Source organism: Cariama cristata, unplaced genomic scaffold, assembly GCF_000690535.1.
Source record: "Cariama cristata isolate BGI_N322 unplaced genomic scaffold, ASM69053v1 scaffold29965, whole genome shotgun sequence".
In the NCBI taxonomy this organism is placed as follows: Eukaryota; Metazoa; Chordata; class Aves; order Cariamiformes; family Cariamidae; genus Cariama; species Cariama cristata.
Window position 1 is genome coordinate 3031 of NW_009619701.1, and position 12197 is coordinate 15227.

General features: G+C 58.2%; 1 protein-coding gene across 1 annotated transcript; it reads right to left on the minus strand.

The window, feature by feature from the left end:
* Positions 1-638: 638 nt before the first annotated feature.
* Positions 639-11969, minus strand: RHOT2 (ras homolog family member T2). Its single transcript, XM_009701352.1, has 18 exons — positions 11916-11969; positions 10660-10741; positions 10492-10535; positions 9143-9196; positions 8686-8738; positions 8030-8138; positions 7435-7536; positions 6880-6978; positions 6319-6427; positions 5931-6051; positions 4997-5081; positions 3723-3868; positions 3534-3634; positions 3331-3461; positions 2783-2863; positions 2452-2574; positions 2144-2346; positions 639-756 (listed from the first exon to the last, which is right to left on the minus strand). Exons 1-18 carry the CDS (start codon positions 11946-11948, stop codon positions 639-641), a joined length of 1794 nt encoding a protein of 597 aa, XP_009699654.1. The 5' UTR covers positions 11949-11969.
* Between the last annotated feature and the right edge of the window lie 228 nt (positions 11970-12197).

Genomic DNA, 12197 nt, shown 5'->3' on the forward strand with positions numbered 1-12197 from the left:
TGGGGGCTGCAGCCACAGCGTCCCAACAAGAGGTGCCAGGAGTGACGCCAAAACACAGGGGTTTGGGGGGTGTAAGCACCTGGCCCTCCACAGCTGCCTTTCCCAGCGTTGGCTGAGGGAAACAGGGGCAGGGGATGGCGGTGTGCCCCCGGGGGCTGAAGCCATGAGCCCATTTGACAGCTCTGCCCCAGGAGCTTTGGGAGCGTTGCCCCCCAGAATTGAGGGCACCAGCACAGCCCTCTGGGGAAGGAATGTGCCCAGCCCAACAGATACTGAAACACTCATGTTTGAGCTTAAAAACAAATGTTAAAAAAAATTAACAGAATAAAAGATGAGGATGATCCTCCAGCTGCCGGTGAGGTGGAGTCCCCAGGTAGAGCTGCCTGGCCTCTGCTGCCACCGCTGGGCAGGAGCCATGTGGGTGAGGAGGCTGCAGAGGCCAGCAGGGTTAGGCTGGCCAGTGACAGGGGCTCTATCCTGCTGGTGATGGGAAGTTCAAGTTCAGTGGTCCTGCAATCCAGGCTGGGAGGAAAGGAGGACTTCCCACCAGGGACCAGCTTGAAGCAGGGCCCCTCACCGGGGTGTCATTCGGGACAGGGAGGCTGGTGTCATGGGGAGGACGGGCTGGAAAGTGACTCTCATTTGTTCTTGGCTAGCACACGGTACAGCGTGAACCCTACCAGAGCAGTCACCGCGGTCCCCAGAGCCACCCGGAGCCAGAAGGACGCGGCTCCCAGCTCCACGGCGTTCAAGTGGCTGCAAGGAAAGAGAAGAGGCCAGTGAGTGAGGTGCACAGAGATGGCTGTCCAAACAGCAAGCTCCCTGACAGCCTGGAGCACTTCCACCCCAAGCAGGGAGGCTGGCGTGTCCCGGGGGGGACAGAGGGTGACCACCGCACAGCTCCAGCCAGGGAGATACAGCCCAGCCGAAGGCAGAGAGCACCAAGAAGCTGCCCGGCCTTGCAAGCCAGAGTATCCGCTGCCCAGCACCATCATCAAGCCAAACGACGGCTCCCTGCCCTGCTGGTGGGATGGATGTGGCTTTACCCTCCTCCCGTGGTCTGGAAATAGTACACCAACACCTAAATAATTAGTACGAGCAAGGAGGTATGTATCTGCCTTTCTAGGTCAAGCTGCTTTTACAACTCTAAGTGCATAGAGACCCAGAGCAGATGCAGGCGGAGACGGTGGCACAGCCGGTGACACTGACCTAAGGGCAGTGAGGGAAGGGGCCTGGTCCTGCCCGAGCGTACATATTCCCTTCCTCAACACATGCTGTCCTGCATCAACATGCTCCTTTCCGAGGAGGAAAGATATATCCATTATTCATTCTCCACTAAATCAGGGGAGAACAGCCAATCCCTGGCCCCCCATTACGCCGTTATTTATTTATACCACAAACCCTAAGATATATTAAGAATATTTAAATTTTAATACTGCAGAGGAAAAAAAAAGTGTCAGCTCTAAAAATAAAGTTGTTTATTGAAAAGAAGCTTGAGGGAAAACCACTCACTAGTAATCCCATCCTGTCTTCCAATGCACCCACACATTCTCCCTGGGAGGGCTCTGCCCCCGGCGCTGCACCAACCCTCAGCTTTAAGTCCCCTCTGCCCCTCAAGCAGAATGATGCCATGTGCAGACACGTTGTCCTTCCCAGATCTCCCCTCACCGCCCGTGACCGGCCTGGCTGCCGCCCTACCCCGTTACCCAGCCCCTTTCAGGGGCAGTTCCTTCCCAAAGGGAGGCTGTGTGTACAGAGGTCTTGCTTCGCTGACCTCCTTTTCAGTCTGATCCACCTCGTCAGGAGAAAATAGCTGCCACCCCACCTCTGTGGGCCTTGGCAAACTAGGCTGGCTACTCCCCTTCAGCATTTTTTATCTTAGGCTTCAAAAATAAAAACTCCCATGGCAGGTTCTATCTAATAAATCTGCCAGAGCCACACACAAGGCAGAAGAGAGCCTCCACCCTCTCCAAGTAGGGGAATAAGCGGCCTTTTTGTTTCAATTACTTGTATGAGTAGATGACACCAAGAGCTAGAGAGAAACTAAACGAAAAGCAACGTGGCAGAGGCAGGGTTTTGCCGCAGCCTCCCTACCCAAGCTACACTCCCAGCCAAGAGCCCCCTCCATGGGAAGGATACTAACGGGAAGGTGGCGGCGGTGGCCAGTTTGGTGTAGATGGTGGTGCTGGGTGGACCCTGGCCGTGGCAGGAGAAGAGGAAGGGCGGCGGGAGGCAGTGCTTGTAACAGAACTCGGTAGGGGAGAGCCCGGGCTGCTGACTTGCTTCTGGCAGGTCTGTCTTGGAGGCCACGAGGATGCAGGGGATCTGGCTGTCCATGTAGTGTTGCTGCAGAGAGAGGAAGAAGTGCCAGTGAGGGCTAAGCGACCAACCCATGGGAGATGTGGGGCTGCCATGCAAAGGCTGAAGTCCCACAGGACCCCAGCCAGCTACCTTATAAATACTGGCACAGTAGCTGAAGGATCTGGGGTCGCTGTGGTCATAGATGAAGCAGGCCACATCGCAGGCTGCGTCTGACGGCTTCACAAACTTTGTGTCCGCGCTGACCTCACACATCTGGAGCAGGAGAGGAAAGGACACATGGCACAGCACATTCTCAAGGGGATCCGCTGTTTCTCACACTGGCACATGGGCTGTGCCAGCGTGACCGCAGCCGCAGCCCAGCCCAGGGGTCCCGGGATGGCACTGCAGCAATATGAGGGTACACAGTCCAGCCCTGCTGCAAGCCAGACACAGCAGCAATTCCCTCCTCTCCCTGACTTACTATAAGGTACTTCTCCTGGCCATTGACCTGCACAGTGTTGATCACGTAGAGGGATGGCTCTCCTGGGTTCTCCCTCTGGGCCTGCCACCAATGAAAACATGTCAGACAGCAGGGAGCAAGAGCAGTGCTTGTGGGAGGGAGAGCATTTCACACTGCCCTGAGTCCCTGGGGTATAACAGCCACTGGAAGGTCAGCTGGTGCCTGCCATGAGACACGAGGCTGTTCATAACAGACAGGGAAAGTCAGCATCGCCTTGGTCAGACTGGGGAGGTAGAGCTGCCTGGGAAAGGCACAGCCCCTCCAGATCTTCAGGACAAGCAGAGGGAGTGGGCCCACTGCCTTAGGCAAAATTAAGGATGCAAGAGGCACAGCAACCAGCAGCGCCAGCACAGAGAGGAGTGTGAAGCCCTTTGCCGGGACGCTGGGGCCTGGTCATGGGCAGGGAGGTGTCATCACGTGGCAGATCGCTCAACGGCCTCACGGCTCTGCCACCTGTTCCGCTGGGATGCCCTGCCGCAGCGCAGCCGGAGAGGGGGGCAGCCACTCACCGCGAGGCTCCTGCCGAGGAAGGCCTGCAGGAAGGCGGACTTGCCTGCGCCCCTGGCTCCCAGCACCTTGCAGAGGAAGACGTTTCTCTGGGTCTGGCCTTTCTCCAGGTCGATCCTCTTCTCCCGGGTCACTGGCAGGAGAGAGGCTGGGTGAGCATGAGGAGGGACCCGAGCCATGACAGCAGGAGAGGGTGTGGCCATACCCGTGAGGGCTTGTGTCTGGGAGTCCTGCTCCGAGAGAATGGGGTAGCCCAGGTAGCCCAGGCACTCCAGGCAGCACCGCACATCCAGGTAAGCCACAAGCCTGGAGAGACAGAGCGCACCGGGAAGCCGACAAGGTCAGCAAGGGCTAAGCGATGTGACTAAAGGTGGGGGAGAGGGACTGAGCTTACGTCCACTGGCAGAGGAATCCATGCAGGGAAAGCAGGCCTTTATCAGTGGTGCATACCGTGTTGCAGAGCTCGGGGCCCCAGGGCACATAGGGGAAGACGCTGAAAAAGTTCTGCAGCTCTGCAGGTGAAAGGGCTCCGTCCTGGTCCTGCCAAAACAAAGCGGAGTCAGCAGCTGAGGCAGGACACAGCCCATGCATGCACCAGCAGCTCTCTGCAGCCAGCCCAAGCATTGTTGGGGTCCAGAGAGGGTCCCCGGCACACAAGCCACCTTGCTCACTGCTGCAGAATGACCCAGGCATGCTTTCAATGGCAGAAATCAATTGCAAGCAAGGCCAGAGCTGCGTGAGCGTGCAAAAAGCCTGTGCCCCAGGGACTCCCATCACTGCACAAGAGACAGGTCAATTCTGCTTTGCGATTGCAGCTGGAACCAGTGCCAGCCCTGCTACTGGGCAGGACCTGTCCAAGCTCACCCCACAGCCCTGAGCTGCTGTTCCTGGCTTCCCTGGGGCCAGCCACCCGGCAGCAGCCCGCATCGCTCCAGCCTGACCTTCGATGCTGCAGGGTAACTAACCCAAGGTCTGTGTGTGGCCACCAGCTAACCACACACCAATGCCTGGTGCGCCTGAAGAGGATCTGCCAGCACCTGGGCACACAAGGACGTGCGTCAACTCAGTGCTGCAATTCCCTGTGGCCACAGAGCTACCTCAGTTGCACACCAACATCTGAATAACTAGCCCGAGCAGGTGCGTGCAGATCCAATACATCCCCTTCTCCCACTCTCTAAAGAGCGAGAGTATGGCACAAATCAGTTGCCTCCTCTCCCTCTCTCCGGCCTGGCACCCCCTCCACAGTGCTGGCAGCCGTGTGGATGCTTGTGCTTGGTCCGTAGCTGCGGGCCAGCAGCTGTGCCCACTTTCCCTGCTACCCTGTGTGCTGCAGCCAGGCACTATGAGACGCTACGCCAGTCTGATGTTAACTCAGACCCATCCCCTGAAGGCCCAAACTTTACTGTCTGCCCTTTGGTCAAGGGTAGTGACCACAACCCCATGCCCTTGACAAACCATTAGGCTACCTACAGCTCACTGCGACCACTTCCTGCTCCCAAAGCCTCGGCCAGAAGCCGTGAAGGGAGCACTGTGGCAGAGGAAAGCCCTTCACTGGCACTATGCCTGCTCCCTGGAACAGAGGGGTGGACAGGAGAGCAGCTACGCCCCAGCGTGCAAGCCTAACGGAGAGCATCCCCTCCCCAGGCAGCCCCACCATGCGCTGATCACCTTGTCATGCTTCTCAAACTGTCGCTGCAGGAACTGGTAGCCCAAGTGGTTGAGCTCTGTGGAGCAGCCGGGGGGCAGGCGGAACCTGTCGGAAGAGACCCAAGTGAGCCTCCTCAAGCCCTGAACGAAGGGCAGTGTGTGAGCAGGTCATTGGCTTAGCCAGATCTCACCCAGACGACACAGTTCCCCACTCTCTCCCTGCTCAAGGCCAGCGGTTGTCTCCAGGTCTGGCTATGCCTTGACACAGCCCCCTTGTTTTGGGGAGAAGCTCTCGAGCGTGCACAGTGGCCTCTCCTTCGCAAATCTGCGCTGTTCAAGCAGCCAGGGAGACACTGTAGCCCTCGCTCTGCCGCATGCCCAGGGCTTCAGTAGGGCACAGCAATACCCTCAGGGTGCTTTCCACCAGCATGGGCCCTGTCGCCTCCCCACGCAGTCTGCTGTCTGGGGAGAGGATAAGGCAGCTCACAAGCCAAACCCTTTCATTACTGCCAGATCACCACCTCCGGGGTGGCAGAGAGCAAAGAGACGGCAGCTGCAGAATCAGCCGGGGGGGCTATGCTGACAGCTCACTGCTCCCGACAGACCCGTTCTGCCTCAGCTCAGGCAGAGACAGAACAGCCTTCAAAAACCCCTTGCTGATGTCAAGGGAAGTCAGGAACACGCCTTCATTCTCCACCTCCTTGCCCGCCTACATCACAGCCAGCAGCTCCAAGGCCCATTGTATTTGTCGACAACCCCACGTCGGCTCCTGCCCGCAGAGGAAGGTGAGGAGCATGAACCTGACCACGAACTAAGGGTGCAGATTCAGCCTCAGCTGAGGAACGCAGCAGACACCAGGGTGCAGAAAGGAGCCAGCAAAGGCGCTGGGGAGCCCAAGCTGTGCACTACGGGGACGTCACACCCTGCCCACCCCACTCCACCACAGGATACGCACTGTGGGTAGAGATAGTCATCCGTCAGCTCCAGCTCGTCGTCGTAGCCAAAGCGGCGAAGGATGGTCCAGGTGGTCTCGTGCCGGCCCCTCTGGATAAAGAGTGTGTTGAGGAAGAGGAAGCCTGCAGGAGAGATCAGGTGGCTCAGATACAGTGGGGCCAACCAAGCACTCAGCCTTGGGACCATGCTTTCCCTGGGAAAACAGGTTGCTTGGATGGAGAGCTCTAGTAGCCACAGCAGGCTCAGGCCTGCTTTGACAAGGGGACTAATTAGGCTTGGAATGAGAGCCAAGAAGCTCAACCCAAGGACAGGACCCCTCGCAGTGGGCTGAAGGAGATGGATCCCTCCATCCCTTGCTGGGAAAGGGCAAGGAGCCCTTGCGCTGTTACCGTTCAACGTCAGGCCATTGTCCTGCACCCCATCTGTGGTGTTCTTCCACACAACCATCTTCACGTCCTCCAGCGCCTGGGGAGCCAGTGGATTTCCAAAACAGGACTTCTACCTCCCAAAAGAAAGAAGGTCATCGTCAGCAAAGCACAAAGGCAGCACAACCCTCTGTCTCACCAGCATCCCTCTCCCCTGGGAAGGAGACAGTGTTTCTAGGAAAGAAAATCCACCCAGCTGAGGGATTACTGCCTTAGAGCCCAACCAAAGCCCTGTTCCTCAGCATCCCAATAACATATGACTCAGTATCTCCAGAGCCTCCTGCTTTTCCCACAGCAGAGCAAACTCAGCCCAAGGTTAGTGAAGATGGAAGAGCAGTGGATCCCGATGTGCTTGGAGATGCACTCTACAGTGCTTTAGCTGTGCAACAGCACAAGTACTGAATGCAAACAGGACAGCTGTGTCAGGAGAGGGGCAGCCTTTCTGCCTGGTATTGGACAGAAAGGGGACCCCAGAGGCTTTCCACAAGGGACTGGGGAATATCTCAGCTCCACAGCCAGCTCTACCTGGAAGTAGTTGAGTTCATCATCACTAAGGATCTGGTTGTTATCCTGGTCTGAGAGGTTGAAAATCCGGGTCAGCGCTCGTGCACATGCAGGCTTCAGCTGCAAGGGACCAAACACGATGACAAAACCAGGGCACCACCTTCAGCCCAGCCCTTCCTCCTGCTTCCTGAAACCCCATGGCGCAGAGGGGTTCCCTTCCTGCACTGGCCGGGAGCACGGTCCAGCTAGGCCAGTACCACATCCACCTTGGAGGTGGGAGACAGAAGAAGGACAGCCCACAGAGAAGGTTTCTCCTAGACCCTTCCCACCATGCCTAACACATGGTCTGGAGCATGAGGGCTTCTGCCCCAATATGTCCTCAGTCCTTGCAGAACTCTCTGGCCTAGATATGCTCAGCTGGCTGCGCTGAGCACAGGAGATGGGTGCTTTACCCTTGTTCTGGCCGCGTCTGCCCAAACTCTCCACCCTCCTACCCAGGGACAAAAGCACAGCACCAGACCAGAGTGCTGTGATGGGAAGGAGACTCCTCCAGGGGCTGCGAGCAGTGCTTCCTACCTGCTTCTCCTCTGGGTCGTAGAGGGGGGCAGTGGGGTGCAGTACAGCTTTCTGGGCATAGTAGAAGAGCTCAGAGATGTTCTTGAGGTTCTTGGCAGAGCACTAGGGATTCAAAGGAAGAGACAGCTCTGAGAGTCCCCACTCTCAGATGGGCCGGGTGACAAAGGGCAGGTGATGGGCCGGTGACAAAGGGCAGAAGGAGGATGATATGACCTCCCCAAGCCAGGCAAGTTGTGCATCAAAGCACAGAGCAACGTCTGTTCACCACCAGGAAAAAAACAAAAGGGAGACCTCCTGCTCATGCTCTGGCTTTGCTGCGCCCATTCCACAGCCCCAAAGCCAACAGGGGCTGCATGTAGCTCCAACACCAGTTACAGCCAGAGAGCCAGAGTGGGCAGACACTGAAACCCACTCCCTGCAAGGAAGACAAAGGACAAAAGCCTAAAGCCCAGGCCCTCAAGACCGCGACAGGGGTACTTCTGCAGAGCAATGCTAGCACGGCAGACCTCCACAAGCATGAAGGCTCCCTGACTCAAGCCAGATAAGTGCTCCTACCCCTCAGGGAGGCTTTGCAGAAACCTCCCAGTTCCCTCACCTCCACGCAGGTTTCAATCTCTGAGAACTGGTTCATGATGGGCAGGATGACATCCATGGAGCTCCCCATCTGCAGGTCAGACTTGTTTCCCACTAAAATAATGGGGATCCTGGAGAAGAGACGGAGTGTCAGAGAGCATGAGTGAGGTCACCCCTCTCTCGGTCTCGGCACTGCCACGCATGTTCACAGGCAGCAGGCCGGGGAGCCTCCCCACCCTCCTCCGCAAGGTCCAGAGCAGCTTTCCTGCCTCTCACGGCTCAGAGCATCCATCTGGAGAAACAGACTGCCTGATCCTGCTTACGCTTTCACTCAGCAACAATATGTTCAGGAACCTTTAATCCAGCACAGCAGCCTTCTGCCTAAGCGATCCACACACAGATTGCGGCTTCTGTGCTCCTGTACTCCCTTGGCAGCCTCCTCTCCCTGCCTGGCTGAGAAGAGATCAAGGGGGGAAGGAACCCTCTCCCATGGTCCTCTGCCTCAGCTAGATCTGCGAGGGAGAAAAGCCCCCAGGTTCTTCTGCTACAAGTGGTCTGGCCACAAGCCACAAGGCTAGTTTGATCTTAGTAACCTCAGGAGGAGGTGAGGGTGGTGGGCACCCCACAGCCTCCAGAATCCCCCAATTCTGCATCCGTGGACCACGCCATGCACGGTACCTGGAGCCCTTTTCAACTCCCCCGTTCACCATGGGGATCCACTTTGTGCGAATCTGAAAGGCGAGCACAGGGAAAGGCCTGTCAGTGCAGCCTGGGGAGGCAGAGGCAGCTCCCAGCACACACGCCCTGGCAGTCAGCAGGGCTCTGCAGCCATCTGCTCCCTGGCATTCCCCTGCACCAGCAGACAGAGCAGACCCAAGGATGCTGAATGCCAGCAGAAACATACAACAAGCTGGTTGCCTCCTAGCACGTGAGGTCAACGGCCAACATGGGAGCAAGCTTGGGCTGCGCTCAGCTTGCCTCTGCTTGCAGAGGTCTCAAAACCCCCGTGGGGCTGGGGGGCATCAGTACCCACCCACACGAGAAAGCATGGAAGGAGCCAGCACTGGGAACCCCTTCCCCTCTGGTGCTGCTGCTGGAGCAGGGCCACTCAGGGCTCCAGTGGGGGACCCGTTACCTTCTCAATTGTGGCCTCCTTAGTGACATCGTACACCACACAGACCACGTTGGCCTGCAAGAGAGAAGTGGCAGAGGGTGGTGAGCGAGGGTCCCTGCAGCACACTCACCGCAGTGGGGAGGCCGGCTGAGCGCGAGGCACAGTCCTGCCGTAGCAGCAGGCCAGCTCTGCAGCCAGGCAGCTCTGGCCCCATGTGCTGCCAGCGCGCTTGCACTGAAACCCAGCAGCGGTGGTGGAGTGTGTGCGAGCGTGCACGAGCGTGCACACGTACACACAACCCTTCAACAGCAACGACTCACCCGTCGTCAACGGGCTGCTCAGAGCAAAGACCGGCTCCTCTGTCTCAGGAGCTACAGTGAGTACATCTGCCTCCAGGCCCGACAGCCCAGTCACCGACTCCCACACCTCGCTGTCCCCCCACAATGGCTCTGCCTGTGCCCCATGCTAGGCCAGCGACCGCAGCCCTCCTCCCCTCCCCGACCCCATGCAGACAGTGCTGACACCAATGCTTTATTTAAAGCAGACAAGAGGGATCACTGGCCCTTTCAGAAGAGAGTTTAGCGCTAATCCCCAGGGCACACAAGGGTTCAGGCGGGATTTCCTGGAGCTATTTTAAGCTTCTGTATATTCTTGCTGTCTGGGTGGAGGGAACAGGACCCCTGTGCCCACAGGCCCACCTCTTTGGCCGTTAGTTGCCAAGGTGGAGAGATTAAATAGCTTTGCTCACGTGAGACGCACACGGGAGAGACAGTTTTATTATCCATAATCAAGAGGTCCTTCTCTCTGCAGACCCAAGGTTAATCCCGGGGCAGAGAAAAGCAGCTGGGCCCACCCCAGCCAACCAACTGGATTATTCCTCCATAGCTGCTCCAAGGGACGTGGGAGCCCTCATACCTCCCTGCCCAGCACTCCCTGAGGCTCCAGCTTTCAGACCAACTCTTCTCTGCCACTGCTTCATCAGGCAGCCGCAGGGAGCAGGGGGGCCTCACCCAAGCTCAGAAACTGCTTCTCCCCTCTTCTGAGTCCATCAGGAACATGCCGACGCTAACAGCACATCATCTGCTCAGCAGCCTCCCCCACCTCCTGGTGGGCAGCAAGCTGCGCCCCCTGCTCTCTTTCTGGAGGCTCCCCGAAGGGCTAGGACAAGCCACATACAACAGCTTACAAGACAGAGAAGGATTAAACAAACCTCTAAACAAACTGCTAACATTAATCTACAGATAACCAACCACCTGCACATCTCTGGGTGGCTACTGGGGAGAGTGAGCAGTCACATGCCACTCGCTGGCTGCAGGGCTATAGGCACGGCATCCTCCTGTCCCACAACACCCCTGTCCAGCCCTGCTCACCTTAGCGATCTCCTCCTGCAGCTCATCGTCTGTCTGCTCCGACTCTGAAAGGGGAAGAGAGCCATCACCAACTGCCCCTGGCAGCGGGGACCCCTTCCCACTCCCCTCAGCCAGGCAGAGAAGTGGAGAAGCAAGGCCAGCAGGGAGTGAGGAGGGATGGGGCCCTACCTGAGTAGTCCACTATGTGTGTGGGGACCTTCTCAGGGGTGACATCAGCCGGGATCGTGATCTCCTCCGCACGAGGGGGCACCTGCAAAGCCAGCAGACTCTGGTCCAGCCAGCTGTGCCGAACTCAACCGAGAGGACAGGTGACAAGGGACTTCAGATCCCAATGCAGCTGCTGCCCAGCACCCTCCCTGCCAGGGTGGGACGAGCTCCAGATCACGGATCACCCTTGGCCCACAGGGCCACAGTTACCGCTGTGGCTTGCTACAGTCCAGCCTTCACATAGCCAGTGTCCCCACCGCGAAACTTCCAATTGCCTCCCAGCCCTGAGCTCTCCCTCAAGACACAGCTCCTCATGGTGCCAAGTCCTGCTGGGGAAGCCATCCTTGAGGCAAGTTCGCACTGCTGCCCCCACTACAGCTCTGGAGATAAGCCCTCAGCACTCCCCCAGCTCTCTGGCCTGACCTCTTGGCAGCTGGAAGAAGCACTAAGCTGATTGTTCAGGCTTTGGTATAAGAGCACAGAAAGATGCACAGAGCCAGTCCTCCCCCGAGCCCCTGGAGCTGATGCTTCCCAGCACAAACGTCGCAGAGGGCATCATCTGCTCACGGGCAGCGGGAGAAGCCACCTGACAGCACAGGGCAAACGTGCCAGGCCAGACCAATCCCACTTCCCTATCCGAACTACGATGGGACAGCGAGCTGCCAAGCTGGAGGCTCCAAGGGGCACATGCAGGCAGGCTGGGTGCTGCTCCTCGCAGATGGCTCAGCTCAAAGCACCAAACCCACCTCCACACAGACACAGAAGGGCAGGGAACATGGCTCAGCCCCTTCTAAGGCCTCCGTGCCAGTGCCACTGCAACGAGGCTAGAGCTGGGGAGCAAGTAGTCCTGCCATGCAGGGCCCCATGGCCTGCTGCGTTGGTGGACACAGAGACCCCCAGCAGCAGTGCACTGGCTGCAGCAGCGGGGAGCAGGGCCCTGGGAGGTACCTGTGCCCCTCTGCAGCACAGACAGGGCCCCAGGTCAGGCATTAGAGTACAAACTGGAGAAAACACCATCTCAGTTGGAGCTCCGTGTGGTCCTCTTGGCCTTAAGCTCACCTGAACCAGCCCCGTGCCTGTCATCAGCCCCCAGGGAGCTATGTGTGCCTTCCAGACACCCCCAGCTTGGGCTGGTGCCACTCAGGACAGAGCTATCCCACTGCTGCCTGGCAGAGCACCCAGTGAGGGGGCCCAGGGGTTCCCCCCCTCACGCTCACCTCTTCAGGGAACTCCTCGCCCACCAGAGCCATGATCAGAGATGTCTTCCCCACCTGGGCTAGGAAAGAATGGGAGGCCATTGGCACCGGCCTGGCAGAGCCTGAGCGAGTCGAACAGCGGTACCCATGACTGGAACCAGCAGCGGGTGACAGTCACACCCATGGAACCCGGGGTGGCTCGGCCCACGGGCGACGGGGACGTCGGTGTTCTTGTCGAGCGGGAGACTTCGGGGCAGAGGCCGGTAAAGCAGTGCAGCGCTTCAGCCCGGCTCGCCTGAGGCT